Source organism: Pygoscelis adeliae, unplaced genomic scaffold, assembly GCF_000699105.1.
Source record: "Pygoscelis adeliae isolate BGI_AS28 unplaced genomic scaffold, ASM69910v1 Scaffold98, whole genome shotgun sequence".
Lineage (NCBI taxonomy): Eukaryota > Metazoa > Chordata > Aves > Sphenisciformes > Spheniscidae > Pygoscelis > Pygoscelis adeliae.
This window is the reverse complement of record NW_008825547.1, coordinates 5,662,467-5,674,588: the sequence shown is the minus strand read 5'-3', so window position 1 is coordinate 5,674,588 and position 12,122 is coordinate 5,662,467. Positions and strand designations below refer to the sequence as shown.

Below are 12,122 nucleotides of genomic sequence, written 5' to 3'. Positions count from 1 at the left end.
TCTCAGAGGTAAAGCAAGTGTTATTCGTCTCTGGCCAGAAACTGTACAATTCCTCTTAACATAATTTGGTATTTCAAGTATTAAATGATACTAAGTACCCGATATCTCTGTAATATTATCAGTATGGGCCATGCATTCACCACTTATATGTGAACTCAGAATTACCCAATAATTAAAATGGTTCACTGTATCTTTGTTAAAGAGGTGTATGGCAGCATCTTCGTAGTCACAAATGAAATGTAGGTATATATCAGTATGTCACAAATAGTGCTGCAAAGGCTTTTTGATACCTCCTCACCATGAGGAATTGTTTAACCGATCTGCCTTTAGACACTTCAGGAGCAATTATCCCTGCTCGGACCAGATGGAGCCTTCCAGCTACATCATGGAAAGGCAAGGTGTTTTCATGAGGGGACGATGCACTCAGTAAAACTTCAAGTTTCTCAAGAAAGAACACAGCATACACCTCCTGTAATGTGTAAAGAGTCCGGGACACTCAAGAGGAGGGTCCTGACCGTGCTGCTAATTAGTAAACCTTCTTTTGAATCTCCGAAATTTCAGCAAACCTGCCAGTCTTTGCTCCCACACTCACAAAAGTATCGTGCAAATACAACTGGGAAGAGAGGGGGAAACTATTTTTCACGTCGTCATGAACATTAGTTCAGTGTTTTGAAAATAATACCAAAAAACTGGCAGATTTTGCACCTACCTTCAGGTTTTATCGTTTACTATCTGTGGGTTTTTATGTCTGTATCTGAATCCTGCAAACATGCATATAATACACATTGCACATGTGTACATCCATATGCGAGCAGAGGTAGGCAGATCCACAGAGGCAGAGATTTACATTCATTTTATCATATTCATTTAATTTCCCTTAGTTTACTGGAGAAAACGAGTTTTTTTGCTAATGGAACTGCAGTTATACTTAGGGAAAATGAAGTTATCTTCCTCATCTTTATCATCGCATATAATGAAGCAATTTCAGTAATGCGCGTGTCAGCGGATTGTTGGTGATGGTACGTCCTTCAGAAAGAATACAAATAGACTTCACTGACCCTGGAGTGCTGAGAGTAACATGATACTTACTCTGACTTGTAAACTGAGCAAACATGACATGGAGGTCACAGAATAAGGGCATATATGCATCTTTCAGCCCTTGTTTTGACAAAGTGACTTCTTTCTCCAGAGGGACATTTCTGCCATTTTTTTCCAGCATGTTTCACCTTTCACTGGCTATTAATCCCAGTATGACTTAACTGCAAATTATGATTCCCACCTATAAGCTCATGGGATTTAATTCTTAATTTTTTTTCGTCATTCATTTGAGCACACAGAGTTAGCACTCAGAAGGTCTAAGAAAATAAGGGTATGGAAAACAACTTAGCAAACTGAGTTTAAATCAAATGTAACAAGTTATAAATATTAGAACAAATAGTATTATTAAAATTCATATTCATTAATGGAAATTTTTTATTATTAGCAGCTTTAAGAAATCAGGGTAGACCATAACATTTTTGAAAATCTGTGCATTTTCTAGTATTCTATGCAGTATTCTTCCAGCTTTAGTAAGATAGCTTCCCTGTGTCTGATTCAGTCTAACATTTATAAAGACATCAGTTTCAAACAGAATTTTCAGAAATTTATGAACTGGGTTAACAAAGGAAGTTTTGCTAAAAGTGAAATTATTCAGAATATTCTTATTTTTCTGAATGCATGGCTCGTGAAATGTTTGATACAGGTGTGGATAGCATCCCAGCACAGAATACTTCAAAATAAAGGTATCGGCACAACAACTAGTGTATTTATTCAATGCAGTAGAACAACTGTGGATGGGGTTAAGCCTCTTCATCATGTTAGCTAACTGATAAAGCACTATTAGCAGTTATCAATGTGTATGGTAAAGGACACTGAAATTCTTCTCCCTGGTTTGCAGATGGGAAAATGAGACATGTCAAAGATCACTGCAGACTTTCGCTGGAACCCACCCTCCTGAATCTGTTTTCAACTAGGCCATCAAATTTTATGATGATAGTAATGGCTGCTTATGTGAACACATGTGACAGGCTTGGTTGTCTTTGTTGTGTAGGTTATTAGGTCAGTGATGCCAGTTCCAAGTTTGGAAAAAACAAAATGTCAAGCTAGGCCAGGAAGCAGAGGGGCGAAATTCTTTTTTTACAATGCTGAAGAGAAATGTGTAAGGTAATAGGGATTAGTTATTTGTCTAGTGTAATAACCAAACTCCATGTCAAGGACAATTGGATGGTCCAGATTTGTGTTTTCCCATAGTGAGACTCTTAAAGAGACTTCAGGGGGGGAGAACAACAGCAGTTTGTAGCTTCTAAGTATTGTCTGTTTTTTGTTTTTCCTCAACAGAGCTACAGTGAACCTGTTGATGTTAAAGCCTCCCCGCAACCTCAGATGATGAATTCAAAGCAGTCGGTGTTTCATGGGCCTGCCCAGGCTCACTCTGCACTGTACCTCAGTTCCCACTACCACCAACAACCAGGAATGAATCCTCACATCACTGCCATGCATGCCAATATCCCCAGGAACATAGCGCCCAAGCCCAACAACCAAATGCCAGTGACTGTTTCCATAGCAAACATGGCTGTGTCCCCACCGCCACCTCTTCAGATCAGCCCCCCTCTGCACCAGCATCTCAACATCCAGCAACACCAGCCGATTTCAATGCAGCAGTCCATTGGAAACCAGTTACCCATGCAGGTCCAGTCTGCTTTACATTCACCTACAATGCAGCAAGTAAGTTTGAGCTTTTCAGTTGTCTGGGGAAATGGGGTTTTTTTGAGAAAAAAAAAAAGTCATCCAGAATTTGACATAGTGAAGGAGATGTAGAGCCATGGATTAGCTTTAATTTTGCAGAGTTCTAAAACTGTGGTAGTATAGTCTGAGGACTTAGTCTTTCAAAGGTAAGAACAAATGAATGAATTTACCTAGATGATGGGGAACTTCAGTGGAACTGTTTGTGCTAGCAACGATGTTCATTGCATTCTTCTGAACACTAGCCCTGTCTCCCCCCACAAATTCAGGAGGCATCCTTTAAATAGAAGTGTGTCCGTAGAGCCATCTACAAATCTGGGAGTACCCTGAAATATAAGTGAAATGTTAAGTCTTCAGGAGACATATTTTACAAACAAAAGGCAGGCATGTCTAGAAAAAGATATGATTGTAGCATGTGCTGTTATCCTTGTGCTGACCGTGATGTGGAACAATCAGAGGCAACATGAAGCAACACAGGTTGTGTTAAACATGCTAGATTTAGTGAACATGAGTATGTTAGTTTATGCTGCATTCATAACTTCATTTTGCTAGATAGGCATACCTTTTTTTTTACTGGAAATAAGTGGGCTGTCCCCAGTATCCCAATATGGTGGCTTTTTTTTTTTCATTCTCAGTGTTCTAGATAGTTGATTCTCAAAACATTTTCTTGGCGTTCTGAATAAATGCAGGCCAACCATAGTATTGTGACTTTTGGGCCCGGACCTATGGAGGGTTAGAGCAGATTAACTCCGCTGATTTCATGAGAGAAAATGTCCTTTTGTATTGGATGAGGTCCGACTATCAATAATAAGATCTTGCTTTGCAAAGAAGCATTAGAATGAAAATTTTTTTGGATGGAATTGCAAGAATCTACAAAATTTGTATACACAAAACTTGTCAGTTCTGGTTGATAATACATAGTCATGAACTTGCTGCATGTTTTGAATATCTCTATAAATTCACCTTTGCTAACAAGGCATTGGCATTTGCTTTCCAAGCCAGAAACATTTCATCCCAAGATTGGTCTTTAGAGAGGGGAAAATCCGAACACAAAACATAGCTTCCAGCTGGGAGAACAATTTAACAGGGAAAGAAATATTCCAAAGCAGGACCAAAAAAAAGAAGAGTTGAAAGCAATCCAGACTGATAAATTTAGTTGTTCAGAAGGTAAACCAAGGTGTGCTCAGGATGATCTGGATTTTTTCAGAGACTTTGATCTTAGTCTCGAGTGATTTGGAGTAATCAGATAGGAAGGAAAATTTGTAAAGTGTTTGCAACTTTTTCCTAGACCAGTTTATTTTTCACGATCAGAGTAAACAGACTCAACAGACTTATGACCCCACAAATGTGGAGTCTTTTACTGTCGTGTATTCCTGAAGATTTTCCTATTAGTTAGAAACCCAGTATCCTGGTGTGAGTGTCCTGGGAGAGCCCATATCAAGTCTCGGAGAAACTCAGGAGTTAACCCCAAGCCTGAGCAGCAAGAATTAGCTACGGGAAGTCCTAGACAGGCGAGCCAGGAGGGTCTGTCTGGAGATCCTAAGTCTGATGCAATCCTGGTTGAACCTGAAGGCTCAGAGCAATGAGAGACAAAGCAATGGACAGAGACTCAATGCAATAGCCTGGTTCATTTACCAAACACGAAAAACAACATCTGTGACAGGAGCCTGTTGGGATTGTATAGTTATATTTCAGCGAGTTTTTATTGCAAAGTGACTCAGTCTTCCAAGTTCAGATTGTTTGCCAGGTTCAGTGTCACTTGTACATTACTTGTCTAATGCAGAGCTACAGAATATCAAACCCCTTATGTCTTTTCCAGAATCATTGATAGGCATAATTTACTAAACAAATTTGAAAATCTGTCTTTATTTATTGAATTAACAGTGCAGTAGGGGCTAGCAAAAGATGCAATGCAGATGTTAGATACTTACATATGCATACATGCAACATCATCATTATTGTATGAATCCAAACTTTTAGGCATTATTCCAAACGATTACATACTACAAAAAGGGTAGGATAATATGAATCTTCTGATGTTTTATTTTACCAAAAGTTGCACGCTTGTAGCATATGGTGTGTGCATCAATGGCTTGAGAGCACTTTCACTCATCTGTGAGATGTGTGACATGCAGCTGAGTTATTTCTAGCTTGAGAGAAAACACAGGGCACTACGTTGTAGAAAACAGGTGTCTAGAAGTCAATATGTAGACCTATACCATAACGAGTCTTTTGCTTTACTAAGTATGAGTACAGTAAAGTAAGAAATGCTGTACCTCTGTGTTCCTGCTTTCCATTGTTAAACTCATGAAAGGTTAGCTTAAATACTTTTTACCAACTCATATTCCTTAGTCAGAAAGGCTGATGCTTAAAATGAAGATACCATGGTGAGATATTTCTGAGCTTCACTCAAGGTGACAGGTGCTTATTACCTGTTGAAATGCTACACTGCCAATCTTAACTACATTTCTCTTTAAGCACTATGGAACATCTGCAAGCTGGTTTATATTTCTTACTCTCCTGCTTTTGTTTCAAAGCAATGCAACTTTTGAGCTCTGGAAAATCTATGTAATTTCACTTTGGAATATTTGTAATATTTTATTTATTTATTTATTTATTAGCATACAACAGCTTACACAGTTTGTGAATGGAGTTTAAGTATAGAATCCATTTCATTAAAGAGTGATGTTGGCAAAGACAAAGCAAAAAGTATGTTAAATTTTAGGGCGACAGGTGTACTAACACCACCATGATTTGCCATGCCAGAGCAGAACAGTGATATCCTGTCTAGTCTCTTAGGTATGACTCTTTCTAGACATACTCAAGAAATGTTAGAAAACACTGTCCCCAGGATTTCGTGCTGCACTAGAACACAGAGGACAGGCTGGCCAACGGGAGCCATGTAGCAAGAATTCAACTATAACTTGAAAGTAAAGGCCTCCTTCTGACTCAGTTGTCAAAATACTCTGCCTCCCCTCTGCTCGAAATTGAGCAAACACTCTGCTGATCACAGAGCATGCTAAGGAGGAAAAGACATAGTGGGAAAAAAATGAGCCCTCCAAACGATGACAGCAGCACAGAGTCAACAGCAATGAGGACAAAGCAGCATAGCACCACCCTGTATGTCCGGCCCATGGTGAGAAGGGAAGGAGGACTCTGGATATGAGGTTCAGTCCCCAGCAGCATGGCACAGACCACTCCGCCTCAAAAAAAGACAGCCAAGAAGAATGGGAGAATATGTAGTCTGATAAAGCAGAAGCAATAGTTGTATCCTCTTTTTTCAGTTCCTCTTCCCTCATCAGTTTGATTTCCTCCATGCTAAAGGTGTGGCCACCCTAAGCGTTTTCCAAAGACTTCAGCGGGCATCCAATTTATGTAAGGAGCAAGAACAGAAACTAATTAACATCCTGCTCCCTACAGCATGACTTGCAACAGGAGACATTTTCCTTTTCAGAAACATCACCACCGCTCATACCAAACAGACTAATACACTTTAAGAAGAAATGAGGTGAATTTTCTCATATCACCCTGCAGTGTGAAGCTTAATAGGCAAGAGAGGGGTAAGTCTGTCAACAGCTTCCTAGCAGTCTTCTACCACAGGCATTCACAGACTCACCTGGATGGGCACCACCTTGCAGACAGACAGCTGTGCTGTAGACATGTTAGAAGCAGCAGTCACAGATCCCACCGATGGTGGGTGCTTATTTTTTTCCTTTTTTTCCCAACATCCAGCTTTTAAATAGTTCATGGCTTACTAGTGTGACGCTCAACAGTGGCAGGCTCTGGGAATCCCTGCTCTCTACAGATCCCCTGCTTTAACGCTGTGGCTCTGGGATATTTGGTCACTCATTTTCTCCAGGAGAAGAAGAATAGTTTCTTATCAAAGACCGTCTTGCATTATGTCTGAAGGACTGCCAGCTCCAAGAAAAATCGCATAAAGGTCCGGATTTCCATCCTGGCAGACAGGAGCACAGTTCTCCAAAACCACTGTGCATGAAATCCACAAACTCTTCTTCTGTGTGTAACTTCAAGGAGGGACGGATAAGTGGTGCTGACCTGGGGAGAGAGCTTTGCCCCCACGGCTGCCAGGACAATGAGCTGATCTTCATCAGCTCCGCAGGGAAGAGCACATCCTCCTCCACTTCCAGCAGCCCTTGCCTGGACACATGCAGCTGCCAAACCGAGAGAGACTGCCAGCTGGAGAAGGGCAGTCTCCTCCAGGAGTCCACAAAAGCTACAGAACGTCAAGAAGGTCAGAAGTGTTGATAGCCAAAAATCCTCAGTGACTGCACAGTTTCTGTTATTTTTAAAATCAATTAATTCTGTGGAATATGCAGCTGATGCAATGCATCCAAATTATTCTGAAATGCACAAGGCAAAGTAAAATTTAGGTATTAGCATATTGTTCATATGCCTAGCATTAGTAAATATTTTTAAATTTCTTTTAAACAATCTTCTCTAGTTTGAGTTATCTAAATATTTTTTTTAACTTCTGCAAAGTAAACTATTTTGTCTCTATTCCTTTCCGTTCCAAAACAGTTAATGAATAAATTATATAATGGGCACTACTGTAGACCTTTGGGGTGCTTGTTTACAGTGTTAATCCTTGACACTGTAAAAAATGACCATTTAGTTCTATTCTAATACTTAGATTTAAATTAGGTCTGATTTTGATGATATTTAACTTCTAATTCTGAAATATACTATATTTTTCTTAAATATTATTAACAGGAGCCATGTTAAAGTCTTACTTTGTTAAAGTCTAAATCCACTGTGTAGCAGTTTTTCTTTCATCCACTTTTGACACATGGAAGAAACCCAGTAGATAAGAAGAGTGTGATTTTTCTTTCATTAAATGCTCATGTGAGCATCTCATCACTTTTTTTTTTTTTTTTAAACTGGTACAGAGTTGTTTCTCTCCAGTCTGTTTCTTAGGTTTGACATGATGTTTAATTTTTACTTAGTTAGGATCAGGTGATCTGAATCTTAACCCTTGTCATTCAAATCAGCACAGCGTGTCCAAAGTTCAGGCTAAAACGGCGTCTGAAGCTGCAACCTGATTTATCTTGCAAAGTCGTTCTTCCCTTTCTCTACTCAAACAGAGACTTGTGCTTCTTTCTGAGCATACCCCCCCCTCTCCAGCCTGTTGTACTGTGCTGTTTTGTGTGGAGAGTGATGAGACCAAGGATTCACTCCCTCCCAAATATGCCCAGTCCTTGTTAAGGAACCCTTTTAAGTAGCCCTACTGGAAGCATCTCCTTCCCTGCTTAAAATCCTTCACCCAAGCATTGGGTGGATGGTGAGTCCCATTAAAATTTCTGTCCCACTTTGGTTCACAGGTAGAGCAAGCAAAACTTGATTCTTAATGTCTAGTAACCATGGCTGCAAGTGTATGCATAACAAAGAAGCAGAAGATTAATGTATGTCACATTTTATTTTTTTATTTTTTTTTAATAATAACTCATTTCAGTCTACTTTTAGGTATTTCTTTTCCTTTAGAAAATAAATGTATACAGCAAGATGATTGCATAGCCTGCCAAAAATAATAGCCTCATTTTTTCTGGTATATATTATATACAGTAAACTCAGGGACCTGCTGTATTTGTCCAGATTTCTTCCCCTTTTTTGTTACGCTTTGTCTTCGAATGAGGTCAAGAGAAAAAAAAAAAATCATTAATATCTGTCAACTTCCTTTATAACCTTAAGGAAAAATCTTTGTATGATATCACACAGACAGATTTTCAATTTCCTTGTGTAATAAACAGATGCTTTAGGATTTGGATGTAATTTAAAGGTTTAAAATATCACATTGAGATTGATGAATAAATCAGTTGTGAAGACAAAAACATTGATGCCTGTTGAAAATACCTCTCCAGACAGGCAGGAAATGAAATTAGTTCCCAGTAAAGTGTGGAGATGAGGATCACTGTTTAGTTCTGCTGCAGGCTTTTTAGGACTTGCTACAGTGGCACAACGAAACTGCTAGGGCTACAGAAATCTAATTAAAGAGCAAATGTCCCTCCTGACATCAAATTAATCTTTATCAAGTTCCCTATTTTTATTTCAATCTGGAACAAGAAAACGAAATTTAAAATTCTAGGCATGTTGCAAAACAGTTGGTGATTTTCTCTTGAGCATTACAATGCAAAAACATTCAACATTGTTTAATTAGACCTCGAAGCACTCATTTTCTGAGCACTTTTTATTTCATCATTGTTTGTTAAGGGCTTACATAAATAATACACAAATATTTACTACAAGCCTGGTACAAGGCTGTGTCCCTCTGTTGTACAGATCTATATTTCCAGAGTTTTTTCTGTTGATAAAAAAGCTGAAGTAATTATTGTTTACATTTTAAACATCACCATACTTTATCGGTCCTTCATATTGAGTTCAGGTTTCCTAAATTACTTTGCCTTAACAAGCATGCTTTCCAACACCCACATTATTACTTTTGCTGCCGGTATTCCAGTAGCCCTCAACCAGGCTCAGTGCTGGCCGGTGCTGGGTGCTGCCTCTTGGCAGCGCTCAGACCACATCTGCAGAGCCCGGAGCTGGCCCCTGCCCACGGGTGTGCCCGTATGGCCCGCGGGTCAGTCTGCTTCTGGAGCTGGAGCCTGCCTCAGATACTTCTGCACCACGTTAAAATTTGTCACGTGAGCACATCCTAAGAAACAGGCCCCAATCCCAGGCAGTGGCAAACTAAACAGACTTGCCAGGTGCAAGATGAAAGTGTTGTTACCCTTTATGTTGCAGATAGGAGAGTTAAGTTCAGGTCCGTGGTCCCAACCCCAACATAAGAGGTATCAATTCAGTCCAAGCGCAAATGCACGCATGCTTCGCTGGAAGAAAGCCAAAGCAATCCAGCTGTGGTCACACAGAAAACCTGAGGAAATATGAGAAGAAGTCCCCACCCAGTTCCAAGCTGGCATTTAAACCACAGGACCATCCTCCCATATCTAAGCTATTTATTTGTCCTAAGTCCAGAAGAAATGGAACAGATATTGCACTGATGGTCTCTTCCTCTGATTTGGGGAACTTCTGTTCTTGCTGCATGAGTGCTTGAGTCCCTGTGCCTGCTCACTTGCATGCTTCGCTAAGGCACTGCTGGAGCTACTGGCCCCATATAGTGTTTTTCTTGTATATATGATTGTTTCATGAAGATGGGTAAGAGAAAGCTCAGGGGCTTTGCTGCCAAAGGTAAACCTGAGTGCCTGAGGGTAGGATGTGTTTCTGTGGCTAGTTTCCTCTTACAGCTAAATTAGAAGGGCCTTATGGGTGATGTTTTGTATAAAAATGATGACGGTGATATACAAAACCAATTTTTCTGCCTTCTAGTTACACGAAACTCCAATTAAAGTCATTGGGAAGTCTGCTCAATTACAGTTTCCTTTGGATCCGTTGCAGGCATGGGGGTTGTTTATGCAGCCTGACGTGCAGGTTTAGAGCCTGGTGAAAAGGCTGTGTACAGAGCATGGGGGTTACAGTCACCACGGGTGGGTTTTATTTTACCTTATTAGCAGGGCAGTATGTGTTACATGACAACAAGATGCTGAATTCAGCTCGTGAACTTGCCCACTACTAATGGTCTGTTTCTTGAAGTCATCAGGGACAAAGTGAGGCTTCAGAGAGCATTTAAGGTACTGAGGTGGGACTTGGAATATTCTCCATACGGAAGAGATTATGGAAAAAAGGTGTGCTCATTTACAGCTTAGGTGAGAATCTGCGGTCAGGATGAGTGGAGGGAGGTGACAGTGTACACGAGAGGCACAGCAGGGCAGAACACCTACGGGATCTCCGGGGAAGAGACGGAGTATAATGCACCAAGAAAGAGGGATGTGAAGAAGGAAGTGGCATGTTACATTTGAAGGAAGCTCATTTCTGGGGATGGAGGGGGCCAAGTGGAAACTGAGAATACTCATTTATCTTGATTAAAGATAGCATGGCCGAGTTGTTAAACCTGCAGAAAAAAACCAGCTCTTCCCAAAATTTCTGTCTTTATGAAGGCTGTGTATATGAAGAGATCACACATAATCCACTAGAATTTAAAACTAAAAGCTATGAGCTTTAATCCTATCTATTCTGTAAGTGGACCTTGGCCAGAAGGAGTGGATTTTCAAACTAGGTATCTTGGTTCAAGTTCAATTTCTGGTTTAGCAGCTACACATCCAGTTAACTTGAGTGGGAATTGTATGCCCTTGCCCCAGGAAGGAGTTTGGTCTGGTTTTTTCAGCAGACATCAATTGCTTTTGTACAGCATTCCCCTACTTCTACCCAATGTAGTTCTTCTAACTTTACAGGAACATGATGTACATTTATACAGGGTGAACCAGATACACTAGCCTTGAAATTTCAATTGTTCTCCTGGTTTTGAAACACAGCATTTAAACATCCTCATATATCAAAAGAGCTAAAAATTATTATGACTTTTCATATGACAGATATTTCAGGGAGCGGGTTAGATGTCTCTTTGTAACTTCCACTTTTTTTTCTCGTCTTCTTGGTTTCAAAAAGCAAGTTATTCTGTGCTACTTTCACTACATTAGTCCAACAACTGTTAAAAAGCTTTGGTTGAATTTCTGTTTAGTTGAGAGAGAAGTACAAATAAAAGAAGCAGCAGATGGTCCCTTTGTGACTGAATGAAGAAAAAGGGTTTTGAGAACAATATGTGAATAGGTGTAGTCTAATAAAACAGTCAGCCACCTGCTGCCTACATCCTTCAAAAAGATTCTGTTGCATATTCTGGGAATTAACGACTTGTGTGTGTCCTTACATTTAATCTAAATGGAAGCTCTGAGGAGCAAACAGACCTTTTTGCCCCAGTGCTGATTGAGTCGTTTTCTTGGTTTTGAATTGTTTCTGATCTGTCCCTTTTAGTTCCACCCTGTGACTGTTTAATGGCTAACAACGATTTGGCAGTGTTTCATTTCTCAAATCAAAGAAAAACTTTAAAACTTAGAAAGCACGTACACATTTTTTCCTATTTTAAGTTTGATAACCTAAAGTACATCTGGAAAAGAAGTATTCTACCATTTCACAGTACACACTGTTTGGGTTTTTTTAATGCACCCAACCTGTTGCTTGGTTTCCGCACACTGTAATGTACTTGCTTTCTCCTCTAGGGATTTACTCTTCAGCCTGATTATCAGAATATCATCAATCCAACATCAACAGCTGCACAAGTTGTTACCCAAGCAATGGAGTATGTTCGTTCAGGGTGCAGAAATCCTCCAGCGCAGACTGTGGACTGGAATAATGACTACTGCAGTAATGGGTAAGCAGCCAGTGAATGCCACCTTGTGTTGAGCAACATTCATGACACAAGAACCTGTTAAAGAATT

General features: G+C 39.9%; 1 protein-coding gene across 1 annotated transcript in view; it reads left to right on the top strand.

Moving 5' to 3' along the window:
• TOX (thymocyte selection-associated high mobility group box) overlaps window positions 1–12,122 on the top strand; it is a 224,260-nt gene that overhangs the window by 208,988 nt on the left and 3,150 nt on the right. The window contains exons 7-8 of the mRNA XM_009332083.1: window positions 2,377–2,763; window positions 11,904–12,055. Coding sequence (XP_009330358.1) covers window positions 2,377–2,763; window positions 11,904–12,055 — 539 coding nt within the window. The remainder of the gene's footprint in view (window positions 1–2,376; window positions 2,764–11,903; window positions 12,056–12,122) is intronic.